The following is a 16,757-nucleotide window of genomic DNA, read 5'->3' on the forward strand; positions in this document are numbered from 1 at the left end:
TATTAGATTAAAAAAATATGATTTAGAGCAAGAGGGGAGGGGAGGGAGTTGTTAGTTCAAAGACCTTTGATTTTATGGATTAACTTTATCCTCTGGGGTTCAAATCTGTGTTTTCCATAGCCTCGTTCCTTTAATTCTTTCCCTCTCCAAAATATATTAAAAAAAGATGAAAGCAACTCTCCCTCAATGCAATCTGATTTCATTTTCCTCTCCAAAATTTTTAACCATACTGTGGGACAATTGAAGAGTTTGTAAAAATATTAACAGCCTCACAGGCACTATCAAATAGCAGCCTTAAGAAACAGTATCCAGCTGTTGAGGAATATCAAGATGGTTTCCTTTCTCTCAGTTTTATCCTCTCCTTTTGCTCAAGTCCAATTCATAAAACGTGCCACATAATGCTAAGATCGTGCCGTTGTTTTGCAGGTTTCTTCGCGATTTGGGCAATATGGCTTTGAAAACAGGAGTAAAATGCTTCAAGAATACTGTTCCAGGACTGAATCTACTCCAAGCTACTCACAATTTTCTAGTGCGGCATTTTGCAATCATGGCAAGAGGTTGATTGAAGAGGTGTGGACTTCAATGCCCAGAATTCCCCAGCCAGCAATTTTTTTTTGGTCTCAACAACAACAACACAGTTTTAACAGAACCGGGGGGGGGGGGGGTTGTTGGCCTATTCCATTGCACAAAATGAGATCACAAAACGAGAAGGTAAAATCCCCAGTTACCTTGGAAGTTTTCAGAATTGGGCAGCTTCACTCCACAAATAAAATAATGTTCTTGATCGTTCTGCGGATTGAATGGCAGAAAGTGAAGTTGTATCAGGGCCATGTTGATAAAACTCCCGATTCTGACAGCAAGCTGGCACACATACTGTACATCTTAATATATATACATACATGTATGTATGTAAAGGTTTCCCCTGTCCAGCCAAGGGGACCCAGCATTGTCCGAAGAAGCACACAGAACGCTGTGACCTTCCCCACCAAAGTGATTCCTATTTATCTCCCTGCCTTTACATCCTTTCCAACTGCTAAGTGGGCAGGAGCTGGAGCAAGGGACGGGAGCTCACTATATATATATGTTATATTTGTGCTGATAAATAAATAAAGGGAGACTAGTATAGATCTATTTCAAGCTATTTAGCTCTCATCAGCTAGCCATACCCTTGCTGGGAATCGAACCTGTGCTAGCTGATGAGAGCTAAATAGCTTGAAATAGATCTATACTAGTCTCCCTTTATTTATTTATCAGCACAAATATAACAAATGTAACAAAAAGGCAACAGTAAAAAATATTGGGTTTCTGTCTGGATGGTCTCTTGTGACAAGCCGAAGGACAGAGAATGGAAGTGTGATCTTCCTCCCATATTTGGGCATACCAGGGGTTGTGACTTAAATAAATAAATAAATAAATAAATAAATAAATAAATAAATAAATAAATAAATAAATAAATAAATTATATATATATATATACATATACATATATATATATTAACACACATATACACATACACATACACATACACATACACATACACATACACATACACATACACATACACATATATCTAATATGTGTATGTGTATGTGTATGTGTATGTGTATCTAATTATATATATAATTAGATTTTTACAACCCCTGGTAAGCCCCAATTATGGGAGGAAGCTAACTGCTTCCATCATCTGTCAATCGGCTCGTCACAAGAGTCCATCACGACAGAAACCCAATATTTTTACTGTTGCCTTTGTTATATTTGTGGGTTTTTTTATTTGTGCTGATAAATAAATAAAGGGAGACTAGTATAGATCTATTTCAAGCTAGTTAGCTCTCATCAGCTAGCCATAGGTTCAAATCCCAGTAAGGGTATGGCTAGCTGATGAGAGCTAAATAGCTTGAAATAGATCTATACTAGTCTCCCTTTATTTATTTATCAGCACAAATAAAACACACACACACACACACACACACACACACACACACACACACACATATATATATATATATATATATATATATATCTTCTCACCCACCCACCCAACCTCCCCTCCCCTCCCCATCCATCCATCCATCCATCCATCCATCCAAAATTTATATGCTGCCCCTTCCACTTTAGACAGTACATGACTGCGAAGTGTTAGCTGATTCCTTCCCGCCGCCTCAAATATTTCAATAAATACAATGGGAGAAACTACAGGCAGTCCTCAACTTACAACTATTCATTTAGTGACCATTCATACAATGGCACTGAAAAAAAGTGACCTATGACCGTTTTTCACACTTGCGGCCATTGCGGTATTCCCCATAGTCGTGTCATCCAAATTCTGAATGATTGGCCCTTGGCTCATATTTATGACGGTCGCTGTGTCCCGGGGTCATCTGATCCCCTCAATTTGGCAAGCCAGATTCACTTAACAACCAGGCTACTAATTTATCAACTGCAGCGATTCATTTAACCACCGTGGGGCAAAACAGAGTTAACAAATGTCTCACTTAGCAATGGAAATTGTGGGCTCAAAATGCGGATGTAATTTGAGGACTACCTGTACTGGCCTCTCCCAGCCCTATCACCCCTCTGAATTTAAGACCCCAGGAATTGAACCTGGAAATATAGGGATGCAGAACCTTATGTCCCAACAAATGAGCTCTGGGCTGCTTGAGATAAGGTCGTTTTTTGTTCATCGTGGATAGTTAATGTTGAGGACAGTGTTTCTCAACCTTGGCAACTTGAAGATGTCTGGACTTCAACTCCCAGAATTCCCCAGCCAGCGAATGCTGGCTGGGGAATTCTGGGAGTTGAAGTCCGGACATCTTCAAGTTGCCAAGGTTGAGAAACACTGGTTTAGGATAACTGAGGTTCAGATTTTCCTCCAGCATAAAAGCCAGACACTTAACTAAACTCCCGAAACGGCCCTTCCTCCTTAGAAAAACCCGTCACTCACCGTATCAATCGGATAAATACAGGAAAGCTCTGAGAGCAGTTGCCTCCGCCTGATGGTCAGCTGAGCATTGGTCTTCAAGAACTGCTCTCTGGGGAAGGGGAAGACAGAAACCGGTCAGATGTGCAAGGACGACTTCGTGAAACAGCTGTCGACACACCCGTATTCTCTGAGAAATTGTTATTTCTGCCGCATTGAGAGAGGGGCCCTACTCTTAACTTCCAATATACGGCATAGCTGGGCTGAAAATGGCCAACTTTAAGAAAGATACCTTTCCTGCGTAATGCGCTGATATGGACATTAGGGGGGAAATGATGTCTTGGGAAGTTTTAACCTAGGACAGGGATGGCACTGAGTGCCCAAACCAGAACATGCATGAATGAGGGCACATGCGGGCACCGGCCAGCTGGTCTTCGCATGCCCAGAGCATCGGAAACCCAAGGCCAGCTGGCTGGTGCACGCACGCCTGTTATTTTGGTTGTTTCTGGCTGTTTCCAATGCTAGAATACAGCCAAAAATACGGCCCCAAAAAGAGGTCCAAACCTGGGATTTTTGGCCATTTTTCGGGCCGCTTTCAATGGTGTTCTCCAGCACCCACGAAGACCAGGTGGCTGGCGTGTATGTGCGCATCGGAAATTATAAGAGCAGCTGGCGACAGTGCCCGTGTCCACAGAGAGGGCTCGGCATGCCACAGGTTCGCCATCAGGGCATTAGACAAATAAAAACCTTGGTAGTCATTGAATTTTGTCAGCTGCAGGAATTAAGTGTCCAGCAAAATGATGGACACCTGATTCTCGCAGCGCCTAATAAGTATATCTTTAGCAGATGTTTTTATTATTATTATTTTTTCCCTTCTACAACACCTTACAGTCATTACATCAACATTGTTATGTCATCATACCTGTACATGTATGTAATATTTCACTTCTATATTTACACACTTTATACACAGTTCTATATAGAATTTAGAATAGAATAGAATTTTATTATTTGTATTTAGATATTGTTCTATATATATCTATATATATCTATATATATCTATATATATCTATATCTATCTATCTATCTATCTATCTATCTATCTATCTATCTATCTATCTATCTATATATATATATATATATATATATCATCTATCTATCTATCTATCTATCTATCTATCTATCTATCTATCTATCTATCTATCTGGCTTAATTAATTTTATTCTTGTTTTGCAGCCATTTGTACCAATTGTTCCAAATTTCATAATATTCCGACTCTTCTTTATCTTTTAATTTCAGTGTTAATTTGTCCATCTCTGCACAATCCAAAGTTTTTTTTAATCACTAATTCGTCCGAGGGGGTATTATTTTGTTTCCAGCATTGGGCAAATGCTATTCTAGCTGTAGTTAGCAGATATGTGTTAATATGTACTTAATTTTCTTTGTATATCTCCCTTTGATTATTCCCAGTAGAAAGATTTCGGGTTTGCATTTTATAAGTATATCTAACTAACTTTATCTCTCTAACCATCTTCTCCTCTGCCCTCCCTTTCTCCTTTTCCCTTCCCTCTTTCCCAGCAGCAGAACCTTTTCCAAGAAGTCGTCTCTTCCCCGTTAGTGGCAAAAATATTTGCGTTTCAGCTTCAGTACCTGTCTTTCCCAAAAAACCCAGGCAAGTTTGGTTTTCGTTTAGGATATGTGTTGGTTAGTATACAAACAAGCAAAAGATACACAAATCTCCCTGCCCCGATTTAAGAGTGCTTTTTACCTCTTGGCAGTGCATTCTTTCCTTAATTCTTGTAGAGGTTCCTTATCTAAGAGGAGCTTTGAATGTTCTTCTTCGAACACTTTTCCTACCGAAATCATTTGAGGAAGAAGAAAATAGCGGAGGTTACTCTTCAGTTGGAAAGACTGGCAATTAAGCAACACTGTTTAATTAGTTAAAGCATTGGTAATACGCAAGATCATTCTACGGCATTATCTCGTGCCAAATCTCTAATCCTATTCTGCCATAATAACCCTTTGTCCTGACCAAGGCTACCCAAGAGCAGGAAGCAAACTCCTTTTATTAATTTAATGGTGAATTCTTCACATCAAGCAAAGTGTTTCGAGGCAGGATTTACAGTCACAGACCTTATCTGGCTTGGAGAGCTGCAAAACTTGGCAAGGGGTCTCGGAGAGTGACGAACCAATTAAGCGAACTAATTGTCTCCTGCAAACTCCACTCCCCTTTCGCTCCTCTTTTATTCCCTCTGGGAGGGGCCGTTTATCGTCCACCTGTGGCCTTACTCCCAAGTCGACCCCTGTTCTTTAGCTGTTCCCTTCGTCTGGCAACTCTGCGCATGCGCACACTGGGAACAGGCTCCAGCTGTTCATCTGCCTCACTGATGTCTGACTCTGAAGGCAGCTGATAACTGTCAGATGGCCCTGGCTTCCTCTCTGCCTCCGACACAGAGCCCTCATCAGAGCCTTCCCCAGACTCCAGGACTGGCCCATCTTCCTCCCCAACCTCCTCACTGTCTGAATAGGCTGGCAGCTCCACTGGCAGGCCACAATACTACCTAATCCCACAAATGCACAAATGTTTTGTCGCATTTTTTTCACATGCTTTCCCGCCACTAGCACGGTCTTGTTCCCACCTGGCCACGGATCAGTACTAGCCCGTGGGCCAAAGATTAGGGACCCCTGTGTTAAGGCCTCTTTCCCTGGATGTATTAACATCCATAGTAAAATATTTATTTTGCACTGTTTTCATTGCTCTGTTTCTGAGGGCTCCTTGGTGCTCTCTGAGCTTGGTTGTTTTCTTGCAGGCGTTTCATTAGTCTACCCCTAACACTGATGAACAGATGATGTTCCCTAATCGGGTAATGAAATGTCTTCAAGTGAACACCAAGGACCCCTTTGTTTCAACCCTGAGCCGAGGTGGCGCAGTGGTTAGAGTGCAGTACTGCAGGCCACTTCAGCTGACTGTTATCTGCAGTTCGGAGGTTCTAATCTCACCGGCTCAAGGTTGACTCAGCCTTCCATCCTTCCGAGGTGGGTGGAATGAGGACCCAGACTGTGGGGGCGATATGCTGACTCTCTGTAAACCGCTTAGAGAGGGCTGAAAGCCCTATGAAGCGGTATATAAGTCTAACTGCTATTGCTATTGCTACGTGACCCGTCAAAACCGCGCTCGACAAAGCCGCGCCCGATTAAACCGCGTCGCTGACATCATCAACAGGGCAACAACAGCGAGCGCGGAAAAAGAAGGGCGCTTTAAATAGCGCTTTGAAAGCAAGCCGATTCAAGTTAAGGTAAGGGTTAGGTTTAGGGTTAGCTTTAGGGTTAGGGTTAGGTTTAGGTTAAGGGTTAGGGTTAAGGTTAGGGTTAAGGGTTAGGGTTAGGTTAAGGGTTAGGTTTAGGGTTAGGTTAAGGGTTAGGTTTAGGATTAGGTTTAGGGGGGTTAAGTTTAGGTTTAGGGGTTAATTTTAGGTTTAGGGTTTACAGCGTGCTTCTGTCTCCGTGCTGTTGTCGCCCTGTTGATGACGTCAGCGACGGGGTTTAGTTGGGCGCGGTTTAGTCGAGCGCGGTTTTGTGGTGGAACCCTATTGCTATTTATTCTCTGTTATTTAGGCCAGTGTTTCTCAACCTTGGCAACTTGAAGATGTCCGGACTTCAACTCCTAGAATTCCCCAGCCAGCGAATGCTGGCTGGGGAATTCTGGGAGTTGAAGTCCGGACATCTTCAAGTTGCCAAGGTTGAGAAACACTGATTTAGGCTTGGTTTTTGGGCGGCAATGTCACTTGTTGACATCAACTCGAGAAGTTAAGAGACAGCTTAGCAATGTTGTCGAGCAAGGATTTGAACCTCAGGATCTAGTGTAACAGCTGCAGAGTGAACCAATTACAGGCAGTCCTCGAGTTACGACCACAACTGAGCCCAAAATTTATGTTGCTAAGTGAAACATTTGTCGAGTGAGTTTTGCAGGGCTTTTCTTGCCACAGTTGTTAAATGAATCGTTGCATTTGTTGAGTTAGAAACACGGCTGTTTAAGTGAATTTGAAATTTCCCGTTGATTTTGCTCCTCAGAATGTCGCAAAAGGTCACATGACCCTGGGACACTGCAACCGTCATAAATATGAACCCGTTGCCAAGCGTCTGAATTGTGATCATGTGACCATGGGGATGTTGCAAAGGCCACAAGTGTGAAAAACGGCCCTAAGTCACATTTTTCAGTGCATTGTAACTTTGAACCGTCACTAAATAAACTGTTGTAAGTTCAGGGACGACCTGGATTTGGGTTTTACTACCCTCTCTTAACATTATTACCGTGGATCAATTCAGCTGAAGCGAAATTCTAAACGTTCCTTGGTAATTTATTCCATTTAAGCATTTGTTCTTTGGACTACGCAGTCCAATTTCTACTGCTGGTATTAATTTATAAGGAGGAAATCTCCGGACCAAACATAATTTCTAATGTTGGATTTTTCCCATTACCAGAGGGAGCCCCCTTGTGGAGGACTGTGAAGCCGTTACCACAGCAACTCCACTGCGCTCTACAGTAGAAGCCATTTTACGGCAGTACAGTAGAAGCCATTTTACGGCACAACAGGCTGTATCTTAACAGAACGCACACACACACACCCCGAGGAGTGTTAGGGGTGTCTTACCACCACAGTATTTTTTTTCCAGAGGGTAAACTGTCTGTGTACCAAGTTTGGTTGAAATTTCTCAAGCCGTTCCAGAGTTATTCTGGAAAACACAGACACACAGCCATTTTTAGATATAGATTGATATAGATTAATCTTTGGAATACGATGCTCATATCCTATTCCGGCAAGCCAGGGCAGAGTTAATTTAAAGAATATTAAATTAGTCCTTAGTGAGAAATGGGGAGGTTTTTCTTGTTTTTCAATCACAGGGTTTAGCAAAATTCATATAAAATCAAAACAGTCTATTCAGTTCGATTCCTTCCCTCTAATGTTAACAGCGCTATCTATCAACTTCTGCTTTCATATCTTCCCTGCAGCTATTTGTTACATGTACATCTACATTAAGCAGTGGGAAATGGATTTTTTTTTTCTTCTACACAAGACTAACAAAGGCATGATCTAAGTTCCTGATGTAATTTGCAAATTACAAATTGGACACTTTGCAGAATTTTTAACAATTCTCGAACAAGGATTTCAGAGCCAGAGCAGTTGTTCTGCTCTCGAAAACACCATTCAAGGAGAGGTATTATTTACTGACGTGCTCTGGGATTCCCTGCTCACACTTCTGGCGTGAAATCTCAAAAAGTGTGAACATGATTTGGGGCTGAATCGTCCCCATATTAAGGGCGTGCATGTTCTTCTTGGCTAGATTCTCAGGGCTAGGAATATTTCAAAACGTCGAAAACGGTGAACTTTTCACACGTTAAGAGATGGCCGAGAGCCTTGGAAAGAATAACTTCTACATTTGAAACATAGCAACCGATGGCTGTGTTATCTGTCAACCTCTGAGGCAGATTTGTTTGGCAAAGGAATGGATTTTGAAGCATTTTTTGCTCACGTTTTTAAAGAGCTATTTTTATATCATTTCTTTTTCTAGATTTGGTCCCATGCTGTTCTCAGCTTTGTTTAAAATTGAGTAACAAGCATGTCATTACTAGGGTTAATTTTAAGGGTCTATCCTGTTTCCCTGAAAATAAGACCTCCTTGGATAATAAGCCCAATTGGGCTTTTGAGCACATCCGCTGAAATAATCCCTCCCCTTGAAAATAAGCCCTCCCTGAAAATATTGCAACAGAGCAGCAGCCATGAGGTGACCACGCTCTCCGTCTCCTGCACCTCAAAAATAATAAGACCTCCCCCAAAATAAGGCCAAACAATTCAGGGGTCAAAAGAAAATAAGACCCTGTCTTATTTTTGGGAAAACACAGTAGTCGTTACCACAGGTTTTTGCTACTTGCTGGTGTTTCACTCATTACAGCTAGTCCTTGACTTATGGCCACCATTGGGACCAGAATTTCTGGTACTAAGCAAGGTGGATGTTGTGAGGCGTGCCCAATTTTACCACTTTTTTTTTGTTGCCATATTTGAATCATGTCGTTAAGAGAATCCAGTATTTACTTTGCTTATGTGAAGCTGCCTGGGGGAAAAAAAATCGCAAATTTTATTTATTCCTTTTATTTTTACAAATAACCCAGGGGCACCAAATATATCTCTAACACACCTTCCACCTCCTCTTTTCCCCACAACAACCACAACACTGTGAGGTGTGCTGGACTGGCCCAAAGTCACCCAGCTGGCTATCATGGCTAAGGCAAAAATTAGAACTCACAGTTGCCTAGTTTTCAAGCTTGGTGCCTTAACCACTAGATTGTTTAACCCTTAAACTGGCCAACGGGGATAACTGTGTTAAATGCCCAAATTCTGATCACGTCACTGTGGGTATGTTGCAACACACACACCCCTCCAGAGTCATAAATGCGAGGACTGGTCACAAGTCACTCTTTCCAGTGCCATTGTAACTTTGAATTGTCGCTAAACGGATGGTTAAGTCAAATGCTACCTGTACAAACTGTAGTTTGGCCTGTCTTCTTCAGACTTCATAAAGCAATGGGAGATATTAGGAGACGATCTGGGATTAAGAAGTTGGGAACTCTGAACCACTAGGGTGGCTTGAAGGAGGAAACTTCTAATTTGATCTCTCATGACGTATAGCAGGGGTGTCCAGCCTTGGCAACTTTTAAGACTTGTGGACTTCAACTCCCAGAATTCCCCATGCTAGCTGGGGAATTCTGGGAGTTGAAGTTCCCAAGTCTTAAAGTTGTTCAAGGCTGAACACTCCTGATCTACAGTACAGTATCACCAGGAAAGATGCCTGGCTTAGAAAATTTTGGTATTAAATATTATGGATGTTTAGCTAGAATAGGATATGAGGATTTACTGTTAATGGAGGACTTTATAAATAAGTAAATGAAATGCCAGTATGTAGTTATGGCTTAAATCTTGGTATATTTTATGATGAAAGACGTTTAAATAATCATAGTCAAATAAAAGTGGAGGTATGATGATGGTAAAATAATAAATATCCGAGTTAAGATATTAGAATTAATATGAATTATATTTGATAACAGTGGAAGAGATCCACAAAAGCCTTTTGTAACCAACTGATACACTTTCTATGTAAAGAAGGAGGATTTGTATGTTTGTTTTGAAAATATATATATATTTTCAGTTAGCTTCCTCCCATAATCAGGGCATACCAGGGGTTGTGACACTAAATATATACCTACTTCCCTGGCTTCAGCTGATAAGGAGGAGGACCTGTGGCTTAATGGTTAAGACATCTGCCTAAGATGTAATACAGCACAGGTTCGAATCCCAGTAAGGGTATGGCTAGCTGATGAGAGCTAAATAGCTTGAAATAGATCTATGCTAGTCTCCCTTTATTTATTTATCAGCACAAATACAACACAAATGTAACAAAGGCAACAGTAAAAATATTGGGTTTCTGTCTGGATGGTCTCTTATGACGAGCCGATGGACAGAGAATGGAAGCAGTGAACTTCCTCCCATATTTGGGCATACCAGGGGTTGTGACTTTAAATATATACCTTTCTCCCTGGCTCAGCTGATAAGGAGAGGAACTCTGTGGCTTAATGGCTAAGACCTGCCTAAGATGCAATACAGCACAGGTTCGAATCCCAGTAAGGGTATGGCTAGCTGATGAGAGCTAAATAGCTTGAAATAGATCTATACTAGTCTCCCTTTATTTATTTATCAGCACAAATAACAAACACACACACACACACACACACACACACACATCACTACTTCCATTCTCTGTCCTTCGGCTCGTCACAAGAGACCATCCAGGCAGAAACCCAATATTTTTACTGTTGCCTTTTTGTTACATTTTGTTGTATTTGTGCTGATAAATAAATAAAGGGAGACTAGTATAGATCTATTTCAAGCTATTTAGCTCTCATCAGCTAGCCATACCCTTACTGGGATTTGAACCTGGGCTATATTACATACTAGGCAGACATCTTCGCCATTAAGCCACAGGCTCTTATCCGTTATCAGCGATAATATATATATATATAAAAGAAAAAAGATATATATATAAAAGAAAGATATCTGGCTACCATCTGAGCAAGACCCAGAGAATGTAAAGAAGCCAGTAACAAGCAATCACAGCCTGCAAAATTATATATATATTTTTAGGAGCAACCTGCTCTCAAATAAGTCCTCATTCTTGGTCGTTAGGCTGCAGGGGGGCGGGTACAAGAACACTGGTATCGTTCGCACTCACCTCTTTCAAGTAGTGCCCTTTGTTCCTTATGCAGTAAGGCTACTTCCCGGCCCAGGGCTCTTTTCTGCCTCTCTAGCTCATTCTGAAGCACCAGAATCTTCAACTGTAAACACTCACTCTCTTTTTTCTATAAAAACAAAAACGAAACAAGGACAAGGATTGCTCAGAATATATGCAGACACTTCGGGGAAAAATGCTACCGGTGAATATTATACATTTCCGTGGAAAATAAGATTATGAGCGTTTCAGAAGAGGTAACCAAGAGAATACTTGTAGCTCGGAGCTGAACTGTGGAGTCCTTGGAGCTCTCTGAGCTTGGTTGGTTTCTTGCAGACATTTCATTACCCAACTAGGGAACATCATCAGTGCTAGATGTTACAGAATAACAGAATTGGAAGGGACCTTGCAGGTCATCTAGTCCAACCGAGGTGGCGCAGTGGTTAAATGCAGCACTGCAGGCTACTTCAGCTGACTGCAGTTCTGCAGTTCGGCGGTTCAAATCTCACCGGCTCAAGGTTGACTCAGCCTTCCATCCTTCCGAGGTGGGTGAAATGAGGACCCAGATTGTGGGGGCGATATGCTGACTCTGTAAACCGCTTAGAGAGGGCTGAAAGCCCTATGAAGCGGTATATAAGTCTAACTGCTAACTGCTATTGCTATAAGTCTAACTGCTATTGCTATTGCTAGCCCCCTGCTCAAACAGGAGACCCTATCCTATTTCCAACAAGGGACTGTCCAGTCTCTTCTTAAAAGCCTCCAGGGGATGACGCTCCCACAACTTCCAAAGGCAACTTCTGTTCCATGGGTTGATGGTTCTCACCGTCAGGAAATTCCTCCTTATTTCCAAGTAGAATCGCTCCTTCATCAGCTTCCATCCATTGTTCCTTGTCTCGTCTTCTTCAGGGGCTTTGAACAATAGGTTGTCCCTCTCTTCTTGGTGAGGATGGGGAGGAGGAAGAAGAAGACCATGGGATGCTCGGTGCTCTCTGTGCTTGGTTGCAGGCATTTCATGACTGGCCTAGGCAACATTTTAAACGCTGGAGTATGGTTGGCTCAATGCTTATATTCAAAATACCATGATTCTAGCCATTGTCTATCTACTGTTGGATGAAGGCCACTTCTCCTTGTTCCCAACCAATACTGCCCTGTGCTTTCTTTGGCCAATTAGGGCCACCATACTTGCTGATGTCGTCACTCCATCCTGTTTTAGGTCTCCTTCATGGATGCTTTTGATCAAGTGGGATCCATTCTACGACTGTCTTGGTCCACCTACCCTCAGTTCTTCTCGGATCTGGCGAGCCCGTTTCCATTTCAATTTTTTTTTTTACTCTTTTGATGGACACTGTATATTTTTCTGTGGTCTCTAATCCACGCGCAGGGCTTTCTATCTTGTCTCGTGATGCCGAGCGTGTCTCTTTCCGTGGCTCTTTGCGCCATTCACAGCTTTCGTACCGATTGTGAGGTCCCCTGTCCATGTTTTCGCTGCGTATGTTAAAGCAGGCAACACGCACCAATTGAAAACTTTTCTCTTCAGGCCTAGGGAAGAAGGTTGCGCTTGAAAATCATGCTTAGCTTGCCAAAGACCTGCCAACCGTTCAAAGTATATAAATATTTATAGGTAAACAGAGAGCAAACCCCACTGCCTTCTAGCACTGATGATGTCACCTGGATGGGTAACTAAATTTCTGCAACAACATAACTGAAGATGACTGGCAGAAATCTCCTTCTGACACACAACCCCAGACATCTAAAACTCAAGTTATTGTGTTGTATACATTTGCAGCCTGGAAACTCACAGCATCACACCGGCAATCTTTAATGCAAAATCACCCACGATCACACCGATGCTACTGTTTTCATTTTAGAAGGGTGGTGGGGGGAAACAAACGTGCAAAGCACGTTTTCACCCCTACCCCAAAATAAACTACCGTTCTTGTCTTTTTAATCACTTCACAGAAAGACAAATGCCGAGCGCATTTCCATTCCATGCAGCTCTCACATTTTATTTTTTTGACTTATTTGTTGAATTTATAGCTCTCCTGACTTCCCGTGACTCTGGGTGGCTTGCAACGGTGGAAGAAATCAAAACAAGAAAACCGAAAAAGAAATTGTAAGTGGCTTGAAAGTAAACACAGAAAAACCTCTTCCCCCCAAAAAAAAACCCCTCCATCCAGCGGGTGTGTGTGTTTGTGTGTGTGTGTGTGTGTTCAACCATCACCCTTGCCCCAAAGCCTGGGAGAATAGCCAGCCCTTTTTAACAGCTTCCAGAACTTCATCAGGGTGGGAGCCATGCGGATCCAATTTAGGCGAAGATGCAACGGCTCTCTACGTTACAAAGTCTTCCTGAAAAGCGGTAACTAAACAGAGTTTTCGGTTGGGTTGTGTTTGCGTGTTTGTCTAATTGTGGTCTTTCATGGAAAGAATAGCAGCCGCGCTCCGTTTCCAGGACGACAGCCAACCCGACAACAAAGTTTGGATGCTGTCTCTTGAAGGAGACACTGATGATGATGTCCTAGAAAGATTATAGCGAACGCTGGGAAAGGCTTGCAAATAATGGTGTAATCCTCTGGCTAAGGGAGAGTGCGGAGCAATGCCAAAACTCTTCATCATTGTCAACCTGCGTCGTGGAGGAGTCCGACTTTTTCCTTGCTTCTCAGAATTGACAAAAGCTGCAGAAAACCCAATTCAAATCTTGACTCCTTGGGTCAAGGGCCCAGCATAGAGCCACCGTCCTCCTATCTCGCCGTCCTCCGATCTTTATAAAGAACTACGACTTTATAAAATTCATACAGGTAAAGGTTTCCCTTGCACATATGTGCTGGTCGTTCCTGATTCTAGGGGGCGCTGCTCATCTCCGTTTCAAAGCCGAAGAGCCAGCGCTGTCCAAAGACGTCTCCGTGGTCATGTGGCCGGCATGACTCAAAGCCGAAGGCGCACGGAACGCTGTTCCCTTCCCACCAAAGGTGGCTCCTGTTTTTCTACTTGCATTTTTCACGTGCTTTTGAACTGCTAGGTTGGCAGAAGCTGGGATAAGTCACGGGAGCTCACTCTGATATGTGACACTAGGGATTCGAACTGTCGACCTTTCTGATCCACAAGCTCAGCGTCTTAGCCATTGAGCCACCACGTCCCATTCATACGCGTATTCCTCGACTTACAACTGTTTGTTTAGTGACCAAATCCAAGTTGTAACAGCGCCCAGAATGTGACTTATGGGCAATTTTTCACACTTATGACCGTTGCAGCATCCCCGTGGACATGGGATCAAAATTTGGAGACTTGGCTAAACTAATAAATGAGTATGTGTCTATGACCTTGGGTGTTCTGTCCCAAGGTCAATTTAATTGCCATTTGCAACCTTCCCAGCTGGCTTACGACCAGCAAAATTGGTGGGGGAAGCCAGATTCCTTTAACAAAGGCATGATTCACTTAACAATTGGCAGTGATTCGCTTTAATAGCTGTGGTTGAAAAAAAAGGTTGTGAAACGGAGCACAACTCCCTTCGCGGCCTTGCTTAACAACTGAAAAGATGGATTCAACTGTGGTCGTTAAGTTAAGTTGAGGACTAGCTGTACAGTTAACTAGTTGCAAGCCGGGCTTTAGCTATCCAAATTTTTAAATGCAATCATTAGCTAGAATGGAACTGGAAAAGGCTAGAATGGAACTAGTTTTGGTCACCACACTATAAAAAAGATGTGGAGACTCTAGAAAGAGGGCAGAGAAGAGCAACCAGGATGATGAGGGGACTGGAGGTTAAAACCTACGATGGACGGTTGCAGGAACTGGGCCTGGCTAGTCTAGTGAAGAGAAGGACCAGGGGAGACATGAGAGTATCTTCCAATATTTGAGGGGCTGCCACAGAGAGGAGGGAGTCAAGCTCTTTTCCAAAGCACCTGAAGGCCAGACAAGGAATAATGGACGGAAACTAATCAAGGAGAGATTCAACCTGGAAATAAGGAGGAATTTTCTGACAGTGAGAACAAGTTCTAGGTTGGTTCTCTCCTTGATTAGTTTTTGTGAATATTTTATTTTATATAACAAATCGACATTGATGTGCTTAACTGATGTGAGGAACGGTTTCAGGAACTGGGCATGGCTACTCCAGTGAAGAGAAGGACCAGGGGATACATGATGTTCACTGTTCTAATATCTGAGGGGCTGCCACAGAGAGGAGGGGGGGTCAAGCTATTTTCTAAAGCCCCTGAAGGCCAGACAAGGAACAATGGATGGAAACTGACCAAGGAGAGATTCAACCTGGAAATAAGGAGGAGTTTCCTGACAGGGAGAAACAATCAACCAGAAGTTGCCTTCAGAGGTTGTGGGAGCTTCATCACTGGAGGCTTTCAAGAAGAGGACTGGACAACCATTTGTCTGAAATGGTATAGGGTTTTCCTACCTGAGCAGGACTAAGAGGACCTCCAAGATCACTTCCAACTTTGTTATTCTGTTAGAATGGTTCCTATTTCAATAGCTGGTCTCACGGAAGGCTTTCTTCCAAAGCCATAATGCGTCAGTCCTAAGCTGGCCAGTAAAATGCACGTCCCAGCACCCAAAATGTCATCCGTTCCTCCTGTTACTCGTCCTCGAAACCTTAGAGCATCACCCAGCTGACGTGGTTACGAGATTCACCACTCTTTCCAGCTGGCAATTGATGGATTTGCGAGAGGTTGCGTTCCCTGGCAACCCTCTCGCTCACCACCGAGTCCACTCAGATGCTTTGTAACCGGAGAGCATTAGGAGACCTATTAATTCATTTCCCCGCCCCCCCTAGGTTTAATCCAACATATTAAGCTGTTGGACTTTCCAGATAAATATTTTCATTTAATGGTAATAAAAAAAGAGAGGTTTTGTTACGCGCACGGGGGAGAGCGCTTGAGAAAATGCTTGTAGTTTCGATTAATACCAAAAGAGTCCTCTTGACATGCAAAGCGGGTCATTACGGAAGTTGAGAAAAAAAGGGAATAAATTCTATAATTGCATTTCGTTCTTTCAAAAAATTCTCTCCCGTCAGTTTAAAAAAAGGGGAGGGAGGGGGGAAGGTCTGAAACGGTATTGGATTTCCTGCCTAAGAAGGGGGTTGGACTAGAAGACCTCCAAGGTCTCTTTCAATTCTTTTCTTCTCTTCTATATTCTATTCTACTGTAGATGCCATTCTATTGTTCTGTTCTGTTCTGTTCTACTCTATTCTATTCTATTCTTACATCAGATGCTTCAACGTTCTCCATCATCCAGGTCATGGTTGTCCCAAAGGGGCTTTTTCAAGAGGCAACTGGACTTACTCGTGGCACGACAAAACCGCGGTCCACTAAAGCGCGCCCAATTAAAGCGCGTCGCTGACGTCATCAGCAGCGCGACAACAACGACCACGGAGAAAAAAGGGCGCTTTAAAAAGCGCTTTTAAAGCAAGCCGATTCACGTAAAGGTAAGGGTTAGGTTTAGGGTTAGGTTAAGGGTTAGGTTTAGCGTTAGGTTAAGGGTTAGGTTTAGGGTTAGGTTTAGGGTTAGGTTTAGGTTAGGTTTAGGGTTAGGTTTCGGGGGGTTAGGTTTAGGTTTACG

General features: G+C 42.7%; 1 protein-coding gene across 1 annotated transcript in view; it reads right to left on the reverse strand.

The window, feature by feature from the left end:
• UVRAG (UV radiation resistance associated) overlaps positions 1-16,757 on the reverse strand; it is a 54,981-nt gene that overhangs the window by 35,771 nt on the left and 2,453 nt on the right. Inside the window, exons 3-6 of the mRNA XM_032219697.1 lie at positions 11,202-11,328; positions 4,687-4,771; positions 2,943-3,030; positions 729-789 (exon numbers count right to left, since the gene is read on the reverse strand). Coding sequence (XP_032075588.1) covers positions 729-789; positions 2,943-3,030; positions 4,687-4,771; positions 11,202-11,328 — 361 coding nt within the window. The remainder of the gene's footprint in view (positions 1-728; positions 790-2,942; positions 3,031-4,686; positions 4,772-11,201; positions 11,329-16,757) is intronic.

Source organism: Thamnophis elegans, chromosome 6 (assembly GCF_009769535.1).
Source record: "Thamnophis elegans isolate rThaEle1 chromosome 6, rThaEle1.pri, whole genome shotgun sequence".
NCBI lineage: Eukaryota > Metazoa > Chordata > Lepidosauria > Squamata > Colubridae > Thamnophis > Thamnophis elegans.